General features: G+C 45.7%; 1 protein-coding gene across 2 annotated transcripts in view; it reads left to right on the top strand.

Moving 5' to 3' along the window:
* The window catches only part of INPP5F (inositol polyphosphate-5-phosphatase F), an 855,919-nt gene that overhangs the window by 331,018 nt on the left and 500,686 nt on the right, over positions 1-24,215 (top strand). For both annotated transcript variants that reach the window (XM_069239234.1, XM_069239233.1), the window contains exon 4: positions 4,740-4,876. In XM_069239234.1, coding sequence (XP_069095335.1) covers positions 4,740-4,876 — 137 coding nt within the window. The remainder of the gene's footprint in view (positions 1-4,739; positions 4,877-24,215) is intronic.

Here is a 24,215-nt window from a genome sequence, read left to right as displayed (position 1 = left end):
CTGTTCACAAAAGCGCTTTACATCTGTGAACTGAAATACTTTGAATTGCTGTGCAAAAGAGCGCTTTACATCTGTGAACGGAAACGCTTTGAATTGCTGAGCAAAAGAGCGCTTTACATCTGTGAACGGAAACGCTTTGAATTGCTGTTCACAAAAGCGCTTTACATCTGTGAACGGAAACGCTTTGAATTGCTGTGCACAAAAGCGCTTTGCATCTGTGAACGGAAACGATTTGCTTGTTATGCTAAGGGGCGCTTTACCTTTTGGAAGTAATGACGTCTTCCAAACTTGGATTCAGCAAGGCCTTACCGCTACGAGTACGACCTACTCGTTTTTGGATGCAGCATGGGAACAAGGATACTTTGGTTAGACGACACCCTGCCACTCAGGAACTCTGTTCTTCTCCAGAGAAACCCCCACGAGGTCTGGCTGCATCGAAGTCTTCAAAATAGTGAGCAACGTGCTTGGGTGTGGCTGGGCTTTATAGGCCTGCCACACCCCAAGATGGCTGCTGCCTCTAAAAACATGGGAATTTTAGTCCCTTTATAGAATAGCACTTATAAGTGCATCTTGTCCACCAATGACCTGAACCTGCAGCTCTATGAGCTTTGCCACAGGGCAGACAACGCTGATGGTCACCTTTGGAACAATTTGGGATGACAAGTGGTGCGCATAAAGCGCCGGAGAGTCGCGCAGCGGAGTTTTGGGCGAGACCTGGACCGCGTCTGATCTTATTTCTGACAGCTACTTCACTCTACTCTACACCACTCCACTGTATGCCACTCGGCTCTACTCTGCACCACTCTACTCTTCACCTCTCCATGCCACTCCACGCTGTTCTCTACTGTGTAACACTTCACATTACACCACTGCACTTTACACCAGTCCACTCTATGCCACTCTAATCTACCCTGCTCCACTACACACTATGCCAGTCTACATCACTCTGCTCTACACTCTACATTGCTCCACTTCACTTTACCCTGCACCACTCCACTCTGCTACTTCACACTACTCTGAAACAATCCACTCTACGCCATTGCACTCTACCCTACTCTACTTCACTCTGCTTCACTCCACTGTACGCCACTTCATTCCTCTCTACTGTACTCTGTGCCACTATACTGTATGCCATTCTTCTCTAAACCACTGCACTATACTCAAAACCAATGCACTCTGTCAGTCTACTCTACACCACTACATTCTACACCACTATACTTTGCAACACTCTATGGCACTGCACTCTACTCCACTACTCTCTATGCCTTTCTACGCCATTTCACTCTGTCACTGCACTCTACTGCACTCTAAAATACTTTGCCCCACTTATTTATGCCACTCTAATGCACTCTACACCAGTGCACTGTATGCTACCACATTCTTTGCCACTCTACTCTCCATCACTCCACTCTACACCACTGCTTTCTATGCCTCTCTACTCTGCAACACCCAACTCTACACCACTGCACTCTGCTCTGCTCTACACCACTAGACTCTATGCCACTTGGCCCCATGCCACTGCACCCTACGACACTGCACTCTCTGCCACTCTACTCTATGCCACTGCACACTATGCCATTCCACTCTACTCTGCACCACTGCACTCTAAACCACTTTACTCTGCCCCGCTGCACTCTATGCCACTCTAGTCTACTCTGCACCATTCTAATCTATGCCACAGCTTTCTACAATGCTGTCCTTTGTAGTCACACACTGCATAGAAAAACAGAGAAAAGAAGAATAGCTAAAAAGGGCAACAACAGGCTCCTTCACCCCGTACTAGCTGTAAGTCTAGAGGCCCCTCCAAGATATTTATACCTTGGTGACTAGTTTTAAACTTCATACGATCACCTACGATGATAGTTTTTTTAAAGGTTCATGGTATCTTCAGATCAATGGTTATGTTACTAAAAAAGGATATTGTAGAGAAGTAATCACAAATGACCCCACATCCATAGAGGTTTTAAACGTAATATATTTTTTTGAATTGCTTGTTTGATGCCAGTGTGCCCACGAGGAGATGTCGGCTCGCACAAGACAACACGAGTCGTAGGGAAAACTCGATTCAACAACACAACGTACAGGCACACACAGCTATGTGGACCTATTTTTGTCAAATGTTTTTGGTTCTCTGCGAAATGCTGGTGTTAGGGCGGGATGTCAATACCCCCCCTTCCAATGAATGATTGGAAGGATCTAGAAAGCAATGGTGGACTTACTCATCACTTAGCCTTCAAGATGAATAATGCGGGCTGGCCAAAGCAACCATCGACCCCCAAAAGCTAATTAAGTATAGTGGAATGGTGTGTGGGAATATGCCTACATAGAGCCATGCCCCATACCAACAAATAGTGTTACACGAAAACATGTATACAAATAAGGTTACATAGTGGTAATAACCTGTGGGCCCCAATGGCCCGTATAAGTTAAAAAAAAAAAGTACCTCTAGTCAGTAAAGAGGAGTTCAGGTAATGGCGGAAACTGAACAGTTGCTGGCCCCTGTCCCCCCTCCAGGCATTTACTTCATCAAAAGGTCCATCGCACGGGGTCACCTAACATATGCTGTGCCCAGCCTCTTGTACAATTGTTCAGAGGCTTGCACAGCTGTTTTAAGGCCCCCACACTACTGAAAACAATGTTCCCTGAATGTGTGCATGCCTGAAGTAGGGGGAGGCACCTCATCCCTCGTGACTACTCCTAGGCATTCATGGGAGTTGTGGTTTTAGCAGCCACGCTGGTGTCCAACATGGCTACTGGGTTTGCCAATGCCTGTTAATATTTAGTAGATAACTATTGTTTTAGCAAATGTCATTGGGTCTCCTTTTGGGCCTGGGCATAGTTGTGCCTCGAGGTATTTTTCATGGCGAAGGGCTTTTGGCAAAGCTCCATTTTCAGTGAGATGAGTAAACAAAAGTTATATTGTTTTTGCTAGTGAGCCTTTTGTTTTTCAAAGAGAGTAGGTAATGTTTAAGGCACGTGTTCTTACTCGAATTTGTGACTGATGCAAAATTGAACTGTTTCTGATTTTCTTTCCGAGCCCCATGTCTGCAGTTAAAGAAGCGTATTGTGGATATACTAAGAGCTCTCATCTCTTACACTGAAATGACTTTGGTTCAGGTCGAAAATTACCGTTTTCTGCCCATGGTTCTGCATCTAGAGCAATTGTACTCTGTATGAATTATCGCACTTCACAAACGAGGAGTATCCATTAGCAGCATTTATCAGCTTCATAGTATAGATTCAAATTTGTATATTTGTCGTGGTTTGGACATATGTCTGAGAGTGTTATTTATTAATTGTAATAATGATGCTAGGGCTGCTAATCAGGTATGTAAATCTGTACTTTAGACAACTCTTCAGCCCAGGGCCTGCTTTGGTGGTACCTGTCTTGTAGTTCACGCAACTGGCTATTCTTTTGAACCAAACTCGTAAATCTGGCAAATCCAGCGCTGGAGAAGAAAAGTATATTTCAATGGTTCCACAGCAATGAACAGTAAACCCATTTGCATCTTCCTAAGACTTACACACAACCATCCTTGGGTTTCCTGCTTTCAGGTCTCTCCCATGTCATGAAGAAACAGTTGAAGGTTTAGGTTAGTGCAGAATCTATTGAAAGGCTTTCTTATTACATATTGGTCTAGGATCTCAAGATCATACTGATGACATACGTCATTCTATCGAAGATATCAATGCTGAACTATCATTGCTACAAATAAGTAGCTATCTAGACTTTAGATTGGTGTGTTACGCAACCGAGCCATCCTTTGCTCCTTCACGAATTGTACACTATCATACCTCATTGCAAAGTTTGTTGTTTGCTGTTAGTCCACTACAGTTTGTGAGCTCTGATGCCATTTAACGAATTAAATGAAGACAAATACAAATAATGTAGTACATTGTTTCACAGACATGTTGATTAGGATCCTTAAGGTTGTCAGTAGAAGGTTGTGATGAGGTCACTGCATGGGCTACAGAAATCAAATTTAAGTAATAATAATCAGTAATGCGGGGCCGGGAGCTTGGGTTACAAATCATACTCCGGTCATTACATATTTGGTGTCATACACTAGGCTTTAAATTAATGATTTCCTTATTAAGATGTACAAGTCTTCTGATGTTGCTTTCGAAAGAAAGTTGTTCTCTTGAAACCTAATGCTGCTATACGGTGGTTGCATGTCCTTTGTCTCTTGAGTGATGGGTATTACAATCTCCAGCAGACAGAATACACGTTGATGTCTGAGATGGTGGACCACATACATTATACTAATTTATATAGCTTAAGATTGAGCTGTTGCAGTGTTTCAGCGGGCACAAAAGGTCAGAGTAGATTAGCCTGGCTTTTCCTATTCGTCGTAGTTATTTATTAATAGTCATGTCACAATCTTCAGAATTTGCCTAGCCCTGAGACAGTACGGGTGTTTAGAATTTGCTTGCATAGAGCAGTGGTGTTAGTGAACACACAGAGAGCGCAGTCTCTGGCTTGGGAAAGCAGTGCTTTTTTTCTGGCGGCTGTACAAATGCTTCACTTTCACATTTTAGGGATGGGCACATAACGTGGAAAATTTGCCTCAGAGCATATACGCTTTGACCTTGAGCTGTATTTGAAACATACACGCTCGTGTTTATCCTGCTATGAGCGTTCGACCTGTTTGGGATCAGTTTGCTTTTATTACTATCTGTTACGAGATTAGGATACAAAACACCGTGCTGATTGTGCATCCTGTCTCTCTCTCTCGCAGATCTCCCTTGGTGGCTGCTTTTAATTCGACAAAAAACTGTAATTGGCAGGCTTCCCGGAGAGCACGAAATACACAAAATTACCAAGATTGTGGTAATTCCCCTCTCTGATGCAGAGCCTCAGGATCTGGAGCTGGAGGTAAAGGCTTGCTATGTAATGGATGCTGCTGTGTATGTGACAAACGAAAGATAATGATGGGGTTGGTTTGTATTGGGCGTGGAAAATCTGTGATTATTAGTGCAGAGCTCGGTATATTAACACTCCTTTTCTCCTTGCTGGATTGATCTGGGTGCACATTCAGGGTCCTTTAAGTTATTTTTCACATAGCCTTATTTATTCATTAGGATTGGTCATGAAGCCACGAGGACTAGGAAATTTATGCTCGTGAAAATATAAGATATCTTGCAGCTTTGATGAGAGTTACGGCGCCCTACAGCCCCCTAATCAAGGACACATTGGTTTTCCTTGGCCTATTTAGTTAATGATCTGGAACCTGACATTGCTCAGCAGTATTCGTCCCTGCAGCAGTGTCATGTCTGTGCTAATCCACTAAAATGTTTACATTCCCCACAATGCTATTGATATTTTGTGGTTTAATTTTTGCATTACATTTTCTGAGTTTTAGCTCTTAACCATCGTATTAATTTGAATACTGATTAGTTGCCAATACGCATTAAGAACATTAACGGACGTTTTTGAATACATACGGTGTGCGAGATGATCATACTTCAAAAGGAAACTGAGAGCTGTTGTCCACGCCTGCTACTGTGGGCAGTAATAGCCCTGAACCATTGCATTTTCTTCAGTGGAGATCGCTACATTCCAATGTTCTAATATAGCCTTAGAACCCGCCGTAGCGGGCTCTACCGGCTATTAAAGGCCCGCTCCCGCGTTAAATGCCCGAGCCGAAGGCGAGGGCATTTAACAAGGGAAAGGGCCTTTAATAGCCGGTAGAGCCCGCTACGGCGGGTTCTAAGGCTATTAGAACATTCTGCCACTCAGGGCAGAATGTTCTCTTAAAAAAAACAAATTGCTCACGGAGCCCGAGGGGATTAGAATCCCCTCGGGCTCCGTGAGGCTTTGTTCACAGCTGCTGCTGTGAACAAAGCCCATTGGAATGTTGGCGCTGCGGGCTTTTACCGGCCAGTAAAAGCCCGCAGCACTCCATTGTTTTCAATGGAGCTGCCAACTTCCAATGTTCTAATGATCGTTAATTAATGGGTCGTGCAATAATCGGAGAAATAGTAATTAACAACTGGTATTGCACAGCAGCTAGGTATTACCATCCTAACAACCTTTTTGAAAGGAAAATAGGTGTTTGTGGTGCTGCACTTTGCACATTCTGACATTTTCTGAGTCATTTACGAAATAACAGAAGGCTCACTCCAACTGCTGTGCCGTTGGAATGCCACCTTGATATCCTGAGAACCTGCTAGCAGCACAAAGACTCTAGCAATAGCCCAGAGCCACAGTGGTAAAAAAAAAAAAAAAAAATGGCAACAGCAAGTGTTCATGCGCACACCTCACCATATCGCATATTTTACTCCTCCCACCTTCCTCACAGGAAACATCATAAACTGCATTGCAAAAAAGTGAAAGTTACCTATATAGTGCATCTCTACGAGAGACGTTGTGATCTGACTACATGCAGCCATTTCACTGTGTAAAAATAGCATACCTTCCAGAGGACCATAAAAAAAGAAAGCGAGGACAGGGAGATAGCCTAACCCCCATACACAGGGAACAGGAACCTGATGAAGAGAAACACACTACAGAAAGAAGGAATAGGCAGTCTAAGAATGCTTCCTGAGCAGGCCAATGTCTGTAACTGTTGTCTGCAAAGAAGTATTCTGATTGGCCGATCAGCTCTACAATCTCTATTCAGAGTAATAATTACATTTATATCCACTAAAAACATAGCGTTGTAGCCCTGCAGCCAAATTATATTTGACCATAGTGTGTTTTGAGTCTTTCTGATATGGCAGAATTCATAGTTTTTTCGTCTGAAATTGTTCGTAGACATGCTGTTCATTTTGTTGTGACAAGCAAAGCCTCATATGAGTGCCATTTATGCATGCTACTATCAATTGCTTTCGTAGGTTGTCTGCTCCCTGAAAAGCAGAGCCTATCAGAAGAGTGGCAAAACCGGTTTGCAGATCTCCAAATTGGGACCTTTTTAGATAAAAAAGAGCCTCGTTCACAGAACAGGGAAGTGAAAGCGTCTGTTAGGAATCTGTGGTTTGATAGAGTACCCACCAGAAAGATAGTTATCAGTGGTGAATAACTTATTCTTCTGTGCAATATTTCTAACTGAAAATTCTTCACCTTGTGAATAGATACCATAGCAGTACATCCCCTGTGGTGGTTCTGTGAACTGCCTAAAACCAAAAAGTGCTGCAGGACTTGTAGTGGATCCTATTTAGTTTTAATGGAAATCAAGAGTTTAGCTTAGCCTTCTGGCTTGCAGGCCTCTGTGTCTGCCCCTGTCACCTAGTCACTTTTAATCTAGTTATCTTGCTTTGTTTTAGCACATTTATTTAATTATTTTTTTGAAAATGGCTGCTGTTTATAGTTGTGAAGATGTTTTATTTTCACTCTATCGCTGCCACTCTGTAAAGGTGTCACTATCAGCGTCAAAGGTAAATGAGATACATAGGTATTCACATCATGTACTTTCCCACTTTATTGGGACAGTAACATAATGTACCTTTTCAGGGAGTTGTTTTTATAATTGCCGTCCCAAGCATGCCATCGTATCTATTGTTTGGGAACATACCTGCGTCAGGGTCCTACAAGATCTGTATAAATATATCTCACACAGATAAGATTATTAGAGGAATTCGTACCAGATGCCATAGACGCCAGTTATGCTACACGTCTCCTTGATGCAGACCCAGCCTTCTTCGTGTCCTCACGAAGTCTGATCTAGAGACATCGTTCCAAGGCAACGAGGGTTGGGGGGCTCTTCTCATTGACATGGTCCTGGCAGATTAGGTTTAATATACCTAGCTCTCTTTAGGTTAGAGATTAGGTTCATCATGCTAGGGTATTAGAGCCTATTTCACATATATTTTACATCTCATGTAATTGCAGGATGGTGGGGGTCTTTGTATTCATGACTCTCGTTCTTACAATTCTGTTTCTTGCATTGTTCATTATCCTAATCATTGCAGCTGATGCATTTTACATTAGATTGCAGTCTTATTAATAAAACCTATTGAAAACTTTACTGCATCTCCTTCATTGCCTGTGTGTGACTGAGACATGTTGCGTATGTGAGAAAAGGGTAATCTCCGTTTAACCACGACTCCCCTGAGATGTCGCACTCTTGAGTCCATGGGTAAGGGCTGCCACAAATCACCTTTTACTCTTTGGGTTTTGGTGAGGTACTGCTTGTAAGCTGCAAGGGATGGGCCGACAGTTGCGAGTTGTTGTAGATTTGGCCTAGTCACCTACAAAAGTGCTGTGATCTCTAAACCAGTAGTCTTGCCTAGAGCAAGAGTCCAACTATGACTGGTTGAGTGGAGAAAATGTTCCTCTAGATGGACCTGACTGTTGAGGCAGCAGTGCTTCATAAACGTATGCACTGATGCCCACATAGCAGCCTAACAAATGCCCAGGACAGGTGCTCCATGTGCTAGTGGGGCCTTAGCTCTGGTGAATGAGTACATGAGCCTTCTGGAGGGTGCTTCTTCACTAGTGCGTAACAGATCTTTATGCAGAGTAGAATCCATTGTGAGAAGGTCTGCTTTTGCACTACCTTGCTTTTTTGCCCCCAAAAAACCCACAGAGTTGTTGTCCACTCAGTGTTCTTTAGTACAACCTATATAAACGCTTGGTGCCCTCTTGGGGTCCAAATGATTAGGTCTCTCTTCCTCCCTAGTGAGATGAAATGGGGCAAAGAATGCCAGAGGGTTATAACCTTTCCAACATGAAATGGAGTGACATCTTTTGGTAGAAAGGAAGCTCAGGTTCTCCACACCATCTTACCTGGAAAGAATATTGTGTATATTGGGTTCATAGAAAGATCCTACAGCTCGCTCACATTCCTACATGATGTTACGGCGATGGAAAGATTGTTCTTTATGTCTGAAGTCTTAATGTACAAATGTGCAGCGGCAGTACCTAAAGCAAGTCCTCACTGGGCCAGGGACAAAACAAAAAGCAAAACTTCAGACCACTTGGTGTGTAGATGGTCAGTTTGTTGAGTACCACACCTAGCCACAAATTTGTCTCAACAACAATCATATACTGATATTGTAGAGGGATGCCTCGCCACCAAAATGACATCAATGACATCTGGAGGAAGGTTGAAAGGGATCAATTGTGTCTGCTCAGACGCCAGGCATGGACATGCAAATTGTGTAGGCTTGGTGCAGGACCCTGCCCTGTTGCTAAGACAGAAGACCCTCCAGAAAGAGCATCTTGATTGGAGGAAGGATACTCATACCGAAGAATTCTGTGTACCACAGTCACCTGGCCCACTCCGATGCCACTAGATTGATTTCAACCCAGTCGTTCCTGCCCTTCTTCAGAACTCATGGCAGGAGTGGCATCAGCAGTTAGGCATACTGGAGCCCTGAGCACTGCTGCTTTTGAAAATCCAGTGCACAAAAGTGCTGACATTGCATATTCTTTGCGGTGGTGAAAATATTACACCAGGATTCTCTGCATTGATAGAAGATACCCTGTGCCACGCCAATGTGCAGCTGCCATTCGTGGCCCATTAAGCTTTAGTGAGAAAACCTGTCCACCCTAGCATTTAGAGTTGCCACCAGGTGATATCACACCAGAGACATTCCTTGGCAGTCCAACCACTTCCAGAGTTGCAGAACGTTCTGAGACAGCATCCAACACCCAACCTCACCCTTCTTGTTGCAGTACCACTTGTGGTGGTGATATCTTGACCACTTGCACAAGCCTGCCTCTCTTGGTGGGCATGAAGGCCTTCAACACCAAGAAAATCATCCTCAGTTCCAACAAATTGATGTGGTGCCAAGTCCTCATTAGAGACCAGAGACCTCTGATCTCTTCCTCTACCACATAACCTACCCAAAACAATCACAGTAGTCACAGACCAACAGCCACCGTTGCTGGTCTTTTGTGGTCTCCTTTGAAATCTCAATACAATCCGACAGATTCCCCAATGCTGTGCCCACTGGAGTTTGTAGTCCCACTACAAAGCCAGCACGTCACCTGGTATGGTTGGCCAGCAGGTTGCAGGAGGTCAAGAGTTTCACCAACCTTAGAGTCATCTGCACTGAGATCCAGGATAAAGGCTGAAACATGAGGATTTTAGCCCGAATGCCCAGGACTCTCCAGGTGAAAGGCACAAACCTGTATCGTATCCAGAATAGCTCTGATGAATGGAGCGTCTGTGAAGGAGTTAAGTGAATTCAGCATGTTGATAGTTAGTCCCAATGAAGTTGGGAGGTTCGCCGTCACCAGTAGATGGTTGACTACCTAGGGAGAGCCTTCTTCAGCAGCCAAAGTGGGGAACTACAGCTACAACCAACCTCCGACTGTGTGCTCCTTCCACTGCTATTACTTTTATGAACACTTGAGGTGCACTTGTGTGGCCAAAATGGAGCACTGCAAATTGAAAATGCTCCTAGTGTGCTGTGAAATGTAGGTAGCACCTGTGGATCTGCAGGACGTTAATATGGAAATAAGCGCTATGCAGGTCCAATCCCACCATCTTGAGTCCGGGGAGTATGACAGACAAGGACCTGGGCAAGCATGATCATTTTTAATTTGTCGTCCTGTAAGATCTTTAAAGGCCAAGGGTCTAAAATAGGGTGAAGGTTGCCGTCCTTCAAGTACGTAACAGGAGTAACGCCCAGTTATTACTTCTGATGCTGGAACCCTTTTTGTGGCCCCTTTAGCCTGAAGGGTCTTTACTCCCTGCTGCAAAATAGATAGATGGAAGGTGCCACAGGATGAAGAGAAATTGGTGGGTATAGTCCGATGTACAGTTTGGAGGACCTACTTGTCTGAAGTAATGCCCTGCCACCTTTGGGGGAAATATCTTGCCTTCAATTGTGTCACAGTATGTTGGTAAAGACACACTAAAGCAGTTTTGCTGGTGCATGAGGGACAGGGTGATTAAGCTGCATTCTGTCCCTGTTGTCCTGGGCAATGTCTTTGAGAACTGTAGGTTCAGCCACAGAAGAGTTGAAAAGCTTTCTCAAGGTGTTTCGCATTGGCAACACTGAAAACTAGCCATTGAGAGGGCAACATTGTTGGTGGAATTATCTGATGGGAGCAGAAAGACCCTTGGAAAAACCCATGGGCCGACGTGGACCTGGCCCTTTTTGCTGGATTATCCCTGAACTTTTTGCCTTCTTCCTCCTATTTCTTTCTGACCTTTTTTTTTCTTAATTTTAGGACTTCTGCTAACCAGTGCTAAAGTGTATATGCTCTCTGTCTACGATGTATTGGTAATTGGTTTATCCATGATTTGCATATTTGATTTACTAGCAATGTGCACGGTGTACCCTGGGCCTGCAGCACTGATTGTACCACTCAAATGAGTAGCCCTGTAAACATGCCTAAGACCTGGCACTGCAGTGTCTGTGTGTGCAGTTCTAAACTGCCATTTCGACTTGGCAAGTTCACCCACTTGCCAGGCCCAAACCTCCCCTTTTACTGCATATAAGTCACCTCTAAAGTAGACTCAAGGCAGCCCCATTGGCTGGGTGCAGTGTATTTAAAAGATAGGACATGTACTGGTGTGTTTTACATGTCCTGATAGTGAAATACTGCTAAATTCGTTTTTCACGTTTGCAAGGACTATCTCTCCTATAAGGTAACAGGGGGATTGCCTTGAAAAATCTTTTAATTGTCATTTCCCATCGGGAGCAGATATAGAGCTGGAGTTCGGGGTCTCTGATCTCACAATTTAAAAAAACAATTTCTGGTGACGATGGTTTTTGATTTGTAAGTTTGAAGATCGCACTCGTAGAAAGTGGGCATTTTCTTGCTTAACCATTCTGTGCCCCTGCCTGTCTATGGAAAACACGTCTGGGTCAGGATAACAGCTCGGCTGTTTGTGTATTTACTCTAGACAGTCACACAAAGGGAGCTAAGGTGTGCCCTGCATATTCTGATAGCCCATTACCGGTTGATGGGTCTTCCTGAGCTAGAGTGATGGGAGGAGCTGACACTTGCACCTGAATAGGGGTGTGCCTATCCTCCCACAAAACAGTCTCCAACCCCCTGGAGAGTGTTTATGGCCAGGGCAGGGTGGGCAGGGTCTTGTGCACTACAAAAACATTTCTTTGAAGTTTGCCTACTTGAAAGACAGAAATGGTTATGAGTACTGGACCTCTGGCACCACAGAGTTAGAATCCTTCTGGGCTGAGGGCATTCTGCCAGGAAGAAGAGCTGGATGCTGTAGAAGGGACAGCCACTCTTCCTGTTGCTTTGCTGTGCTGGCCTGCTGCTTGCAGCTTTTGTCCTGGGAGTGAGAGGTCTGGACTTTGCTTTCTGGGCCCTTGGGAGTCAGTTCTGGTGTAATCAAGAAGAAACAAGCACATAGATTCCTCAGAGATGTCGGAACTGGCACCACTGTCCGACTTCGCACCGCTGCCTGCACCGGAGCCGTGGCCCCTCCTGAGTACAAAGACCGACACCTGAGGCCCGATGCCACCACAGCAGCTCCTAAGTCCTGCCACAGCATGAGCCCCGAGTACTGTGTCACCGCCGTACGTGATACTCGACTCAGCCGCAGCACCTGTGGCCGTCTGGTGTGATCACAACACTGTGAAGTTGACGCCTCGCATCCTGCTGGATTCATCAGCCCAGCTGGAACAGAAGGAACCAAAGCCTCACTGCCCCTGCCTAGCAGTAATGAACCAACACTTCACCTCCCCGGTAGCAGTAAGGAACCAATGCCACAGTGGCTCCAGAGACGCCTCACCTCCCTGACTCTGTGTGAGGTCTTTGTTTCCTTGTTTTCCAAGGTACTGTACTTGGTGGGGGTCCATGTGACTCTGTGACCACCGCATTCCCTCATGAGTGACATCGGACTGCTGGAAACGACTCCATCAAGATGTCATGATAGCCCCAGTTGGAGTCATTGTGATTGTAAGCAATTTACTGAGATTTAATCTTTGCAAGTTCATATCCTTGCCTGTGTATGTTGGATTTTTGTTATTTTGGTCTTGTTGTACTCAGAGCAATATTAGCTGTTCTTCTTAACTGGTGTGGAGTACTTTTGTGGTGTTTTCAGTGTGTGTGTATGTCTGTGTGTACGTACAAATACTTTACACATTACCTTTGAGATAAGCTTGACTGCTCGTGCAAAGCTACCAAGGGGGGTGAGCAGGAGTTATCTTAGCTGTGTGACTCCCTTACCCTGACTTAAGTGAAGGTCCCTACTTGGACAGGGTGCAAACCACTGCTCACTAGGGACCCCATTTCTAACAGGTCTACTCTCCTTAAACTGTTCCAGGGCTGAATCTGTTTATTTGCCAAGTAGACAAGAGACTTCAAACGGGATGTCCTTCACTGTGTTATACGGTTCCCATGAATTAAGTAGGCCTGCGCATTAGGCCAACATGAATTTCAGATTGCATGCACTTAGTCCACATATACCATCAGAAAATGTTGGCACAATTCCTAGCTACCTCACAGTGCTCCATCTGAACTCCTAACCTTACCAGGGTACCATATGCTGTCAGCACCCTCAAGCATGACCAGTCTTATTCCCAAGGAAATTGTTGAAACAGATCAAACCTTTTGTTGTTACTCTGCATGCCCAAGGTAAACACAAGAAAGATAGGAAAATGGTTTTTCAAACATTTATTGAAGCAACATATTTTTGTATAGAAAGGTGAAACCAAGCAATTCAACCATGTTAATATTACTGCATTGCTACACTCCTGTCTGTTAGTACCTGTAGTATCGAGAGGGTGTTGAGTTAATGCAACAGCATTTAAAGTTGAGGATAGCAGTGCATGGGACGTCGTGCACAGAGTGGAGTGACTTGATCCAGAGAAGTGTTAAAGATCTAAGGAGAGCAAATTGGCAGGCACGTTTAGATGGGTGCTGAATAGGGCTCCCTCAGGGTGAGAGTGATGAGTGCATATTAGGTTTAGAGACGCAAGGACAAAGTACAGGATTGACTCACCCAGTATTAAAGCAAGGCATGTTAACAGCTGTAAAACATCTTATCACAAATTGGCAAAGTCATTAGGACTGTTGAACAAGGATTATGAAACTTGTTAATTGGCCTTATCGGCAGCCATTGATTAGCCAGGCACTTCAGACAACTGTGTGTTCTACATTTATCTGGTGGTTTTGAGTTTCCGGGAGAGAGAGGGTGTGAGGAAGCCCACCTTTTTTGCCAGACCAGGCAGGTAAGGTATAAATGTTGTTCTCGCTATATTTCAGCAGAGGATTGCTTTGGAAGGTCTGTGGTCTGGGCAGTTGTAGTGGACATGCGTCAGCCATTTACTGGCAATTACTGAGGCTCCTCATGTTGTTCAAAGTTCTTCTCGATTATCTGGAGGAAACAGAGACTCCGTAGGATGGAATGAGGCTTGGTATGTTCTGAGTCAAGGATCTGTGGTTAGTTCATAGAAAGGCACCCAGTATGCAGCACGGGGAAGCTGTTTGTTAGTGTGGTGTAGCGGAGCTTGCCGGTTAGACTGCTATCTTCTCGGGCGGTAGCCACACATCTAAAATGTATTTTTTTTCTGAAATTTACACCAGATACTGAGTTTAAGAGCATTGGTTATTTGTATATCCTGACTAGCAAGTGATTAAGATGGCATTTTCCAAAATGTCTTCTTCCTTACACACTGACTTACATTTGTAAAGCACAAATGTAGAAAAATCCAGCTGGTAATAACAAATGTTCTACTATTCTGTGTTCCCACATGTCTCCCGATAAAAATGGTACTTCACTTGTGTGTGTAGGCCTAGTGTCTGTGACAAGAAACGACCCAAACGCAACATGGATACATCACTTTTTTCCACTGAAAACGGACCCCTTTTTGCAAAGTGGATAGCTTTGGGAACTGGCTCATCCAACACCTAGGCAAAACTAGCAAACCTACTCAATTTTGAAAAACGGACAAGTGGGGATTGTCGGGTGGGGTGACTCGTGTGGCTGTCACTAGTTTGTTTTACCTAGATACCCTGCTAAACACACAAAAATTCCTCACATTTCTGTGAGGAATGTTGAGGGTTCTACAAATTTCCTACCACCCTGTGTTCCCTGAAGTCTCCTTATAAAAAATCGTATCTCACTTGGGTGAGTAGGCTTAGCGCCTGCAATAGGTAAGGGTCCAAAACGTAACATGGACACAACACATTTTTCTATTGGAAACGGACCCTTTTTTGCAGTGTGGGTAGCTGTGGGTTTTGGACCCTAGATCAGCCTGCACCTAGGGAAAACTAGCAAACCTACAAATTTGTGAAAGGTAGACACCCAGGGGGAGTCCAGGGTGGTGTGATTTGTATACCTCTCAGCAGGTTTTCCTACTTGCATTTCTGTGAGGAAATCTTCTGGAATCTGTGGAAGCCACAAATCTATTGTCCAATGTTCAGCCATTTCCCCAGATAAAAATGATACCTCCCTTGTGTGGGTGAGCACAGGTGAGGTGACATTTTTATTGAGAGATATGTAGGAACGCTGAATGGAAGGACATTTTGCTCCCTGCAGGTTTCATTACTTTCATAATCAGAAAAATTAATAAGTCTGTTTTTTTTACCCTTTGAGGTTTGCAAGGGCTTCTGGGTAATAAACCTTTGTGGGATCCATGCAAGGCCCTAGAATTCCCTGTTTTCTGATGGATACAACTACCTGTGGATTCCTCACCTAATGAATACTCCCATGGCGCCAGCATTCGACGGAAATCTTCTTACTAGTCTCTGCACGTCGACGAGGACGTCACTCTAGCCCACGCGACGCCGTCTGACGTCATACAGGCAATAAGAGGTCCTCGACGACGTTCGGACGTCAGTTCCCTTTTTTCCGTGCATTCGAAACGGTTATCTTCGAGGGAGCAACTGTTACTTTTTTGGTTACAGTGTATTTTTGCTGCGTAGTCTTTCGCTGTGGTAATAATGTCGCAGAGAAAGTCTGGATTTAAGCCTTGTCGTGAGTGTGGAGGCAATATGTCGGTGACGGATCCTCATTCCGATTGCCTTTGGTGTTTGAGCTCCGACCACGACGTCTCGACTTGTGATTCATGCCAGCACATGAATCCAAAGGCCCTCAAGGAACGTGAGGCGAAGCTGTTTATGGCTAAATCGAAGGAGAAGCATCACAAGAAGTCTTCTTCTCCAAGACATCGGCGTCATCGAGACTCCCGGCGCCGTAGAGAATCTCGGCGTCATTCGAAGGAGACTCGTTCCAGGTCTTCGGATCGGCGCCGAAGGACATGGGAGATCAGTCCCACGGTTACGCCGCATCCTTCGACGCCGTTGCCCTCTCCGGCGTCTCCAACTTCACCTGGACAGGCGTCGGTGATTGAGGTATTGGAGCCTCAGGTGTTTTCTCCGGCGCAGACGTCGAGGCCGGCGTCGGGGTCGCCTCCGAGACAGGCACCTCAGTATCCGGCTGTTCCCACCCCTGGAGCCGATAGTTCCGCATTCTTGAATGCGATGTATGCCATCTTCCAACAGATGGCTCCAGGGGGTGCTCCGGCTAGGCCTTTGGCCTTTTCTTTGGGTGATCCTGCGCCTCTTCGGCCGGCACCCTTTATGCCCTTTCTCCCTTTTGGGAACGTGGGCTCGGCGCCAGTGTCGGCGCCGGTGGCCGCTCCGGTGGCTTCAGAAGGATTGGCCCCGGGGATTTCCATCCCGTCGACGTCGAAGTCGGGATTTCGGCCTGTGACTCCGGTGGGTCCATCTGCTTCAGTTGCTCTTTTGTCGGCGCCGAAGTTACCTGTGGCGCCGGACGCGGCGTCGGTGGCTTCTGAAGATCGGCGCCGATCTTCGACTTCGGCGGAGGCATTGTCGACTCCGCGTATTGAACAGCGACTTCATTCCAGGAGACGTGCTCTCCGTGTATTAGAAGAGCAGGAGTACCAACGAGCCCTGGAGGAAGGAGAGATAGAGGACTCGGGTGATGGGCTGCGTGGACTGGAGTCGGCCAGTGGGCTGGACACTTCCCCTGAGTGGGATCTTTCGTCCCCGGGGGAATATACTGAGGAGGCTGCTTCCTTTCATGCAGTGGTACGGAAGGCAGCTAGTTTTTTGGACCTGCCTTTGCCGGTGGTGGAGGCTAAACAAAACCTTTTAACAGAGGTGCTACATCCGGCCTCAGCTGCGGCGGAGCCTCTGTTGCCATTTAATGACGCTCTGCTGGATCCGGTGATAGAGGTGTGGAAGAGGCCGGCATCTTCCCCAGCAGTTCACAGAGCCGTGGCCAGGAGGTATCGGGCGGCTCCGACTGACCCTGGGTTTCTATCTAGGCACCCTACGCCGGAGAGCTTGGTGGTGCAGGCCTCCTGTTCATCCAAGTCAGCGCCTGGTTCTTTCCCGACGGTGCCTGGGGACAGAGATTCAAAGAAGCTAGAGGCGCAGTCGAAGAAGATTTTTTCGTCCTGCAGTCTGGTGTTAAAAGCCACCAATGCAACCTGTATCCTGGGGAGGTATATTCATGCTCTGATGGATGACATTTCCTCATCGTTTACAGAGCTTCCCCAGGGTCTTTTGGATCTTGTCTCAAATGCCCAGGCTGCTGCGACCCAGATTATCCAGACGGGACTGGATACCACCGACTCGGTAGCCAGAGCAATGGGCACAACTGTGGTGGCAAGGAGACAGGCCTGGCTCCGTAACTCGGGCTTTTCTGCAGATGTACAGTCCACATTGTTGGATCTCCCGTTTGATGGGGACAAACTGTTTGGAGCCAAGGCTGATTCGGCCTTGGAACGTTTTAAGGAAAGCAGGGCCACGGCTAAGTCGTTAGGTCTCCAAGCTCCTTCTTCCATGGCCTCTTCCAGATTTTTCAGGAGGTTTCGTGGATTTGGGCGTGGCTCTTCCTCCTCTTCCTTTCGGGGAAGATATCAGCAACCTGCCTCTTCCCATCCCTATAGATCTTTCAGGGGGAGAGGTAGGGTCCGCACCAGAGGAGCCTCTCAGCAGCACTCTGCCTCTTCCTCATCCTCTGGCGGGGTGCAGCAGGGGAAGCAGCCTTAGGCTTCCACCATTTCCCACTCACTCCTCTCCTGTAGGGGGAAGATTACAGCATTTTCTCACCAAATGGAAGACTGTTACAACGGACACTTGGGTTCTCAGTATTGTGGGAAAAGGCTACACCCTTCCCTTTCGGGAGTTCCCGCCCCTCATCCCGCCCCGCCCTTCTTATTGTTCAGAAGAACACCTCCTGTTGCTAGAACAGGAGGTACAAGCCCTCCTTTCCAAGGGCGCGGTGGAGTTGGTCCCAGAGCAGGAAAGGGGTCGAGGATGTTACTCAAGGTATTTCCTGATTCCCAAGAAGGATGGTCGTTTGAGGCCAATTCTGGACCTGAGGATCTTGAATTGGTTTCTCAAGCAGGAAAAATTCAAGATGCTGACCCTAGCACAGGTGCTTTTGGCGTTGAACAATGAAGACTGGATGGTGTCTGTCGACTTGCAGGATGCTTACTTTCATATCCCAATACTCAAGTCACACAGGAAGTATCTCCGGTTTGTGGTGGGATCGCAACACTATCAGTTTGCGGTCCTTCCGTTTGGTCTTACTTCAGCACCTCGAGTCTTCACGAAGGTGATGTCGGTGGTTGCGGCAGAACTCAGAAGGAAGGGGATAGCAGTATTCCCTTACTTGGACGACTGGTTGATCAAAGCCAAGTCCCCGGAGCTTGTGTCGCATCATCTGCAGTCAACAACCCAGTTGTTGTTCGACCTGGGTTTTTCGGTGAACGAGCCCAAATCTCACCTAGAGCCCTCTCAGCGCCTCCTGTTCATAGGGGCAGTACTGGATACAACATTGGGTCGGGCCTTTCCTCCGCCTCAGCGGATTCAAGATATTCAGGATTTGGTTCCAATGTTTCAAAATGGAGCGGTAGTTCCAGTTCTCAAGGTCCTTCGTCTGCTCGGTCTTTTTGCCTCCTGCATTCTGTTGGTCACGCATGCTCGCTGGCACATGAGGGCTCTTCAGTGGTGCCTCCGAAGGCAGTGGTCTCAACACAAAGGGGATCTAGAGGGTACTGTCAAGATCTCCAGAGATGCTGCTGTGGATTTGAGATGGTGGATTGCAAGCAACAATCTTTCACAAGGAAAGCTGTTCCAGCAGTCGCCACCAGTGGCCACAGTCATAACGGATGCTTCCACTCTAGGGTGGGGAGCTCATCTGGGGGATCTGGAGATCAAAGGTCTTTGGTCTCCAGAGGAACAGATGTTTCACATCAATCTGTTAGAGTTACGGGCTGTACGTCTGGCTCTCAAGGCCTTCCTCCCTTCCCTTCGTGGTCAGTCGGTACAGGTCCTAACGGACAATACTACCACGATGTGGTACATAAACAAGCAGGGAGGAGTGGGGTCGTACCTTCTCTGCAGAGAAGCTCTTCGACTATGGTCCTGGGCAAAGGACCATCAGATTTGCTTGATAGCAAACCATCTGGCCGGAGTCTTGAACCTGCGTGCGGACAGTCTCAGTCGCCATTTCTCGGCAGACCACGAGTGGCGTCTCCATCCAGATCAAGTCCGTTTAATCTTCCAGAGGTGGGGATTTCCTCGGGTAGATCTGTTTGCCACTCGAGAGAACGCGCATTGTCCGTTGTTCTGCAGCCTCCAGTATCCGATGCAGGGAGCGTTGGGGGACGCGTTTCAAATAACTTGGTGCGGCCAGTTGCTTTACGCGTTTCCTCCCATACCCTTGATTCCTCGAGTATTGAGGAAGATTCGCCAGGACCGGGCTCTAGTCATCCTAATAGCTCCGGATTGGCCAAGGAGGGTATGGTACTCCGACCTTCTCCAACTCTCAATGTGCCCTCCGCTCCGTCTCCCTTTCAGGGCAGACCTCCTCTCGCAGTCGCAGGGGCAGGTTCTACACCCCAACCTCCAGAGTCTGCACCTACATGCCTGGAGATTGAACGGGGCAACCTGAGTTCCTTCTCTCTCCCGCCTGAGGTAGTGGATGTTATATTAGCGGCCAGGCGACACTCCACTAAATCTATCTACGCTAATAGGTGGTCTAAATTTGTTGCGTGGTGTGGAGAGAGGCAGATTGATCCTTTGCATTCTCATCTATCGGACGTTTTGTCTTTTGCTCTGTCTCTAGCGCAGAAAGGTTGTGCAGTGGCTACCATTAAGGGTTATTTATCGGCCTTGTCAGCCTTCATATGTCTTCCAGACCAACCATCTTTATTTAAATCCCCTATTGTTATCAGATTCCTGAAAGGTCTTCTAAATAAATATCCTCCAAAGCCATTCGTTATGCCGCAATGGGATTTGTCCTTGGTCCTGACTTTCCTTATGGGGTCCCCTTTTGAACCTATGCATTCTTGCCCCTTAAGGTATTTGGTTTTAAAAACAGTCTTCTTGATAGCTATAACATCAGCAAGGAGAGTGAGTGAGTTGCAGGCCTTATCAGTAAAGCCCCCTTATACAACTTTTTATGGGGATAAGGTGGTGTTGAGGACCAAGGCTGCTTTCCTCCCGAAGGTTGTTTCACCCTTCCATTTGGCTCAGGCAATTACTTTGTCCACGTTCTATCCTCCGCCTCATCCTTCCAAAGAGGAAGAAAGACTGCACCGTCTGGACCCAAAGAGAGCGTTGAGCTTCTTTATTGATAGAACAAAGGATTTCAGGCTGGAGGATCAGCTGTTTATTGGATACGTAGGCAAGAGGAGAGGAAAGGCAGTCCACAAGAGAACACTATCCAGGTGGGTTGTTCTTTGCATTAAAACCTGTTACTCTTTGGCAAAGAAGGATCCTCCTGAGGGCATTAGAGCTCATTCCACCAGAGCTAAGTCGGCCACTTCGGCCTTGGCCAGGGGTGTTCCTGTGGTCGACATCTGCAAGGCCGCAACTTGGTCGTCCCTTCACACTTTTGCAAAACATTACTGTTTGGATTCTGAGGTTAGAAGAGACGGCCATTTTGCACGGTCAGTGCTGCAGGATTTCTTGGTTTGACCATTTAGGCACCCACCGCCGGGCGTGGTACTGCTTTGGGACTCTATTCATTAGGTGAGGAATCCACAGGTAGTTGTATCCATCAGAAGAATGAGTTACTTACCTTCGGTAACGACTTTTCTGGTGGATACATTAGCTACCTGTGGATTCCTCACGGTCCCACCCGCCTCCCCGTTGCCTTTCTGGTCTTACCAAGTAATCCTTGAGTGCGCTCCTCTTGGTCTTTGAGGGTGCAATAGATGTTGTATATAATATATTTATATATATGTATATATGTATATATCTTTGTGTATATACTTGATGTGTGTATATATTTTAAAAAAGAGAGAGTTATATATATACATATAAAAGATTTACAGTTATTCATGCAATGTTGTGTATTTTTACAATATAATGGCATGTTGCCTTGCTCTTTCATTGCATTGCCTGGTTGTTCTCATGCACGTAAAAAATGATTGGTACTGACGTCCGCACGTCGTCGAGGACCTCTTATTGCCTGTATGACGTCAGACGGCGTCGCGTGGGCTAGAGTGACGTCCTCGTCGACGTGCAGAGACTAGTAAGAAGATTTCCGTCGAATGCTGGCGCCATGGGAGTATTCATTAGGTGAGGAATCCACAGGTAGCTAATGTATCCACCAGAAAAGTCGTTACCGAAGGTAAGTAACTCATTCGTCTAGTTTACAAAAATATCTGGGGTTGGTAGGTTTTCTTTAGAGACAATGTACACCCTGGCAGTGAAAGTCAGAAAAGACGATTATTACTGCTCACTCATCCACTACTCAAGTACACACACATACTGGTTGGATTTGGTACAAGAGTGAATGAAAAGTTCAAAATGTAAGTTTTATTAACAAAACATTTCACAAAATTGAAAACACCGAAATCCCATTTAAGATAATATAAATATTAGAATACTGAACCAGTGACTCACAACTCAAGAGTTGTTAAGCCACGATGAGGTACCAACCGCTTTACAGGCCGTTCACACACCTTCTAATCATCACACACAGAAAAAAACAGTGCCGCTCAAGGGGCCCATCACTTTCAAACGCCCACAGGACTGTCCCACCAACCATGTCAGCTGGCGGTTTGTGTAGCCTGCCGTTGGCTGGCAGTGTGTGTAGTGATCAGCGGCAAGGCACTACACAAGTACACACAATCACACTTGCAACCAGCTGCCACTCAGTCAACTGCCAAAACAAACACTGCAAGCCAGCCACCACTACACGCCACTGGTCAACCGCCACCACACACACTGACAGCCAAACACCAGTCCATACACACTGACAGCCAGATGCCAGTTCAATCACACCACCAGCCAAATGGCAGTTCACACACATTTCTAGCCAAACACCAGTCCACACACAATACCAGCCAGCTACAAGACCACACACACTGCCAGGCTAATGCCAGTCCACAAACACCATCAGCCAAATACCAAACAACACACACTGCCAGCCAAACGGCAGTCCACACATCTTTGCCAGCCAAACACCAGTCCACAGTGACCATCAGCCAAACGCCAGCCCACACACACTATTAGCCAAACACCAGTCCACACGCACAACCAGCCAAACGTAACTCCAACGTCACCATGAAGCTTTAGGGCACTTTGATATCTAAAACACTCCCATATTGAACAAATTAAACATGCAGAGCACATACTTAAATAAATAAAACAACACATTATTTTCAGTTTTTTCTAAAGTTAAAATAACCTACCTATTGATAGACAATGAAAAATCATCAGTGATTGCATGTACAGCAGGTGTAGCTAATCACATCAAAATATTGGTACCCTGGTATCTAAACAGAAAATGTATAGAAACACAGACCATAGTCTGTTTCCTTTTACTCTCATGTTTATTCCCAATACTTGCACTGCATATGGTAATGTTTAAAACTTGGGCAAACATAGGCCAGGATTAGAAGGACACGCAGGACAGTACATACTGTATGAATCTCCTTTCACACTCCTCCTTGGACACAGACTCTACATCTCCTACAAAGAAAGTCTTTCTTGGGTGCTAGAGTAAGGTATTCAGAAAGGTTGCAGTCTTTTAATTTAGACACATCCTCAACCAGTCCGATTCTAGGAACATCTGACTGCTCTCCTGGCACAAGGCTGCCTTTTACAGACTGCTGAAACTGTACAAAACTCAACTTGTAATGCGGGAAACAAGCTTTAAATACAATGTAAGCATGCTAGAATGCTAAATGAAATAAATGAACAGTCAACTTCTTATACCAGATATGACTTTCGAGCAGCATTGTAAGGGCTCCAACCTTTGATCTGGTCTATCTACAACTCCAGTATGATTGTTGTAGTCTAGAATGTACACTGGTTTACGCTCTTCAGCTACCTGACCTCAAACAATCACAGGTGCAGTACTTTCATCATGGATAGTTGTAAGCATATGGACATCTTTTCTTTCTGAAAATGTTAACACAAGTACTGTGTAAGTCACTGCTCTGTCAACTCTGAAGTTTCTTACACATAAGTTCTTTAGGGTAACCTTTACGGTTAGAGCAGATTGTGCCACATCCACATGCCACAGTGCCCACTCTAAGAAATCTTTAAATAATTGCACACCTGTATTGAAATTGTCAACATATAAATGATAATCTTTGTGAAATAAATGCTCTGGCAAGTTCCCTAACAGCTAGGCATATGGCCTTATGTCTAAAAGTAGAACTAAAATTCAATGAACGGAAGAAACTTGAAAAAATGAAGAAAACAATATGGTTTGACGAGGAAGTAGATGCTTAAAAAGCAAGAATGGGGAAAAGGTATGACTGAGATAAAAGCCCAACTGTAGGCAGCAAGAAGTGATTATAAAGATTAATATCTAAAAAGAAACATGTTTTTCATAATACATATTGTAAAACACCGCTTCATATAATTGTCTCTAAAAATATTAAAGGATTTTGGAGTCTTCTCCAACATGGGGATGAGCAAGATGTTGGGGAAGCTGTGGTGTGTGGTGGGGGAAGAAATGTGGGTTGCATACATGGAAGAAAGTTATTCTAATTGGTACACTAACATGCCACGTCCAGAAACCTTCCTGATAGAAGAGGGGATAATAGGCCGGTCTCTCCAGGTGGTTTTGAAGGAGACAATAACATCTCTAAAACTAAAGGAAGTGGCTGGTCCTGACAATTTACCATCAATTATAATGAAAACAAATGTGGAACGGTGGACTAGGCTGTTTTATCTGGCGTTTCAAAGATATTTAAAAAGAGGAAAAATTCCAGAAAGCTGGGTGAGAGCAATTATAAAAGCTATTTTTAGGAAGGTGAGGCGAGGGTCCCCTGAATTACAGGCAGATAAATCTACTAGATGTTGGGGGAAAATTATTTTTTTAAATCCTGAGTCCACT

This window comes from Pleurodeles waltl, chromosome 6, assembly GCF_031143425.1.
Source record: "Pleurodeles waltl isolate 20211129_DDA chromosome 6, aPleWal1.hap1.20221129, whole genome shotgun sequence".
Lineage (NCBI taxonomy): Eukaryota > Metazoa > Chordata > Amphibia > Caudata > Salamandridae > Pleurodeles > Pleurodeles waltl.
Note: the sequence above shows the minus strand (reverse complement) of the source record. Positions and strands in the feature narration are given on the sequence as shown.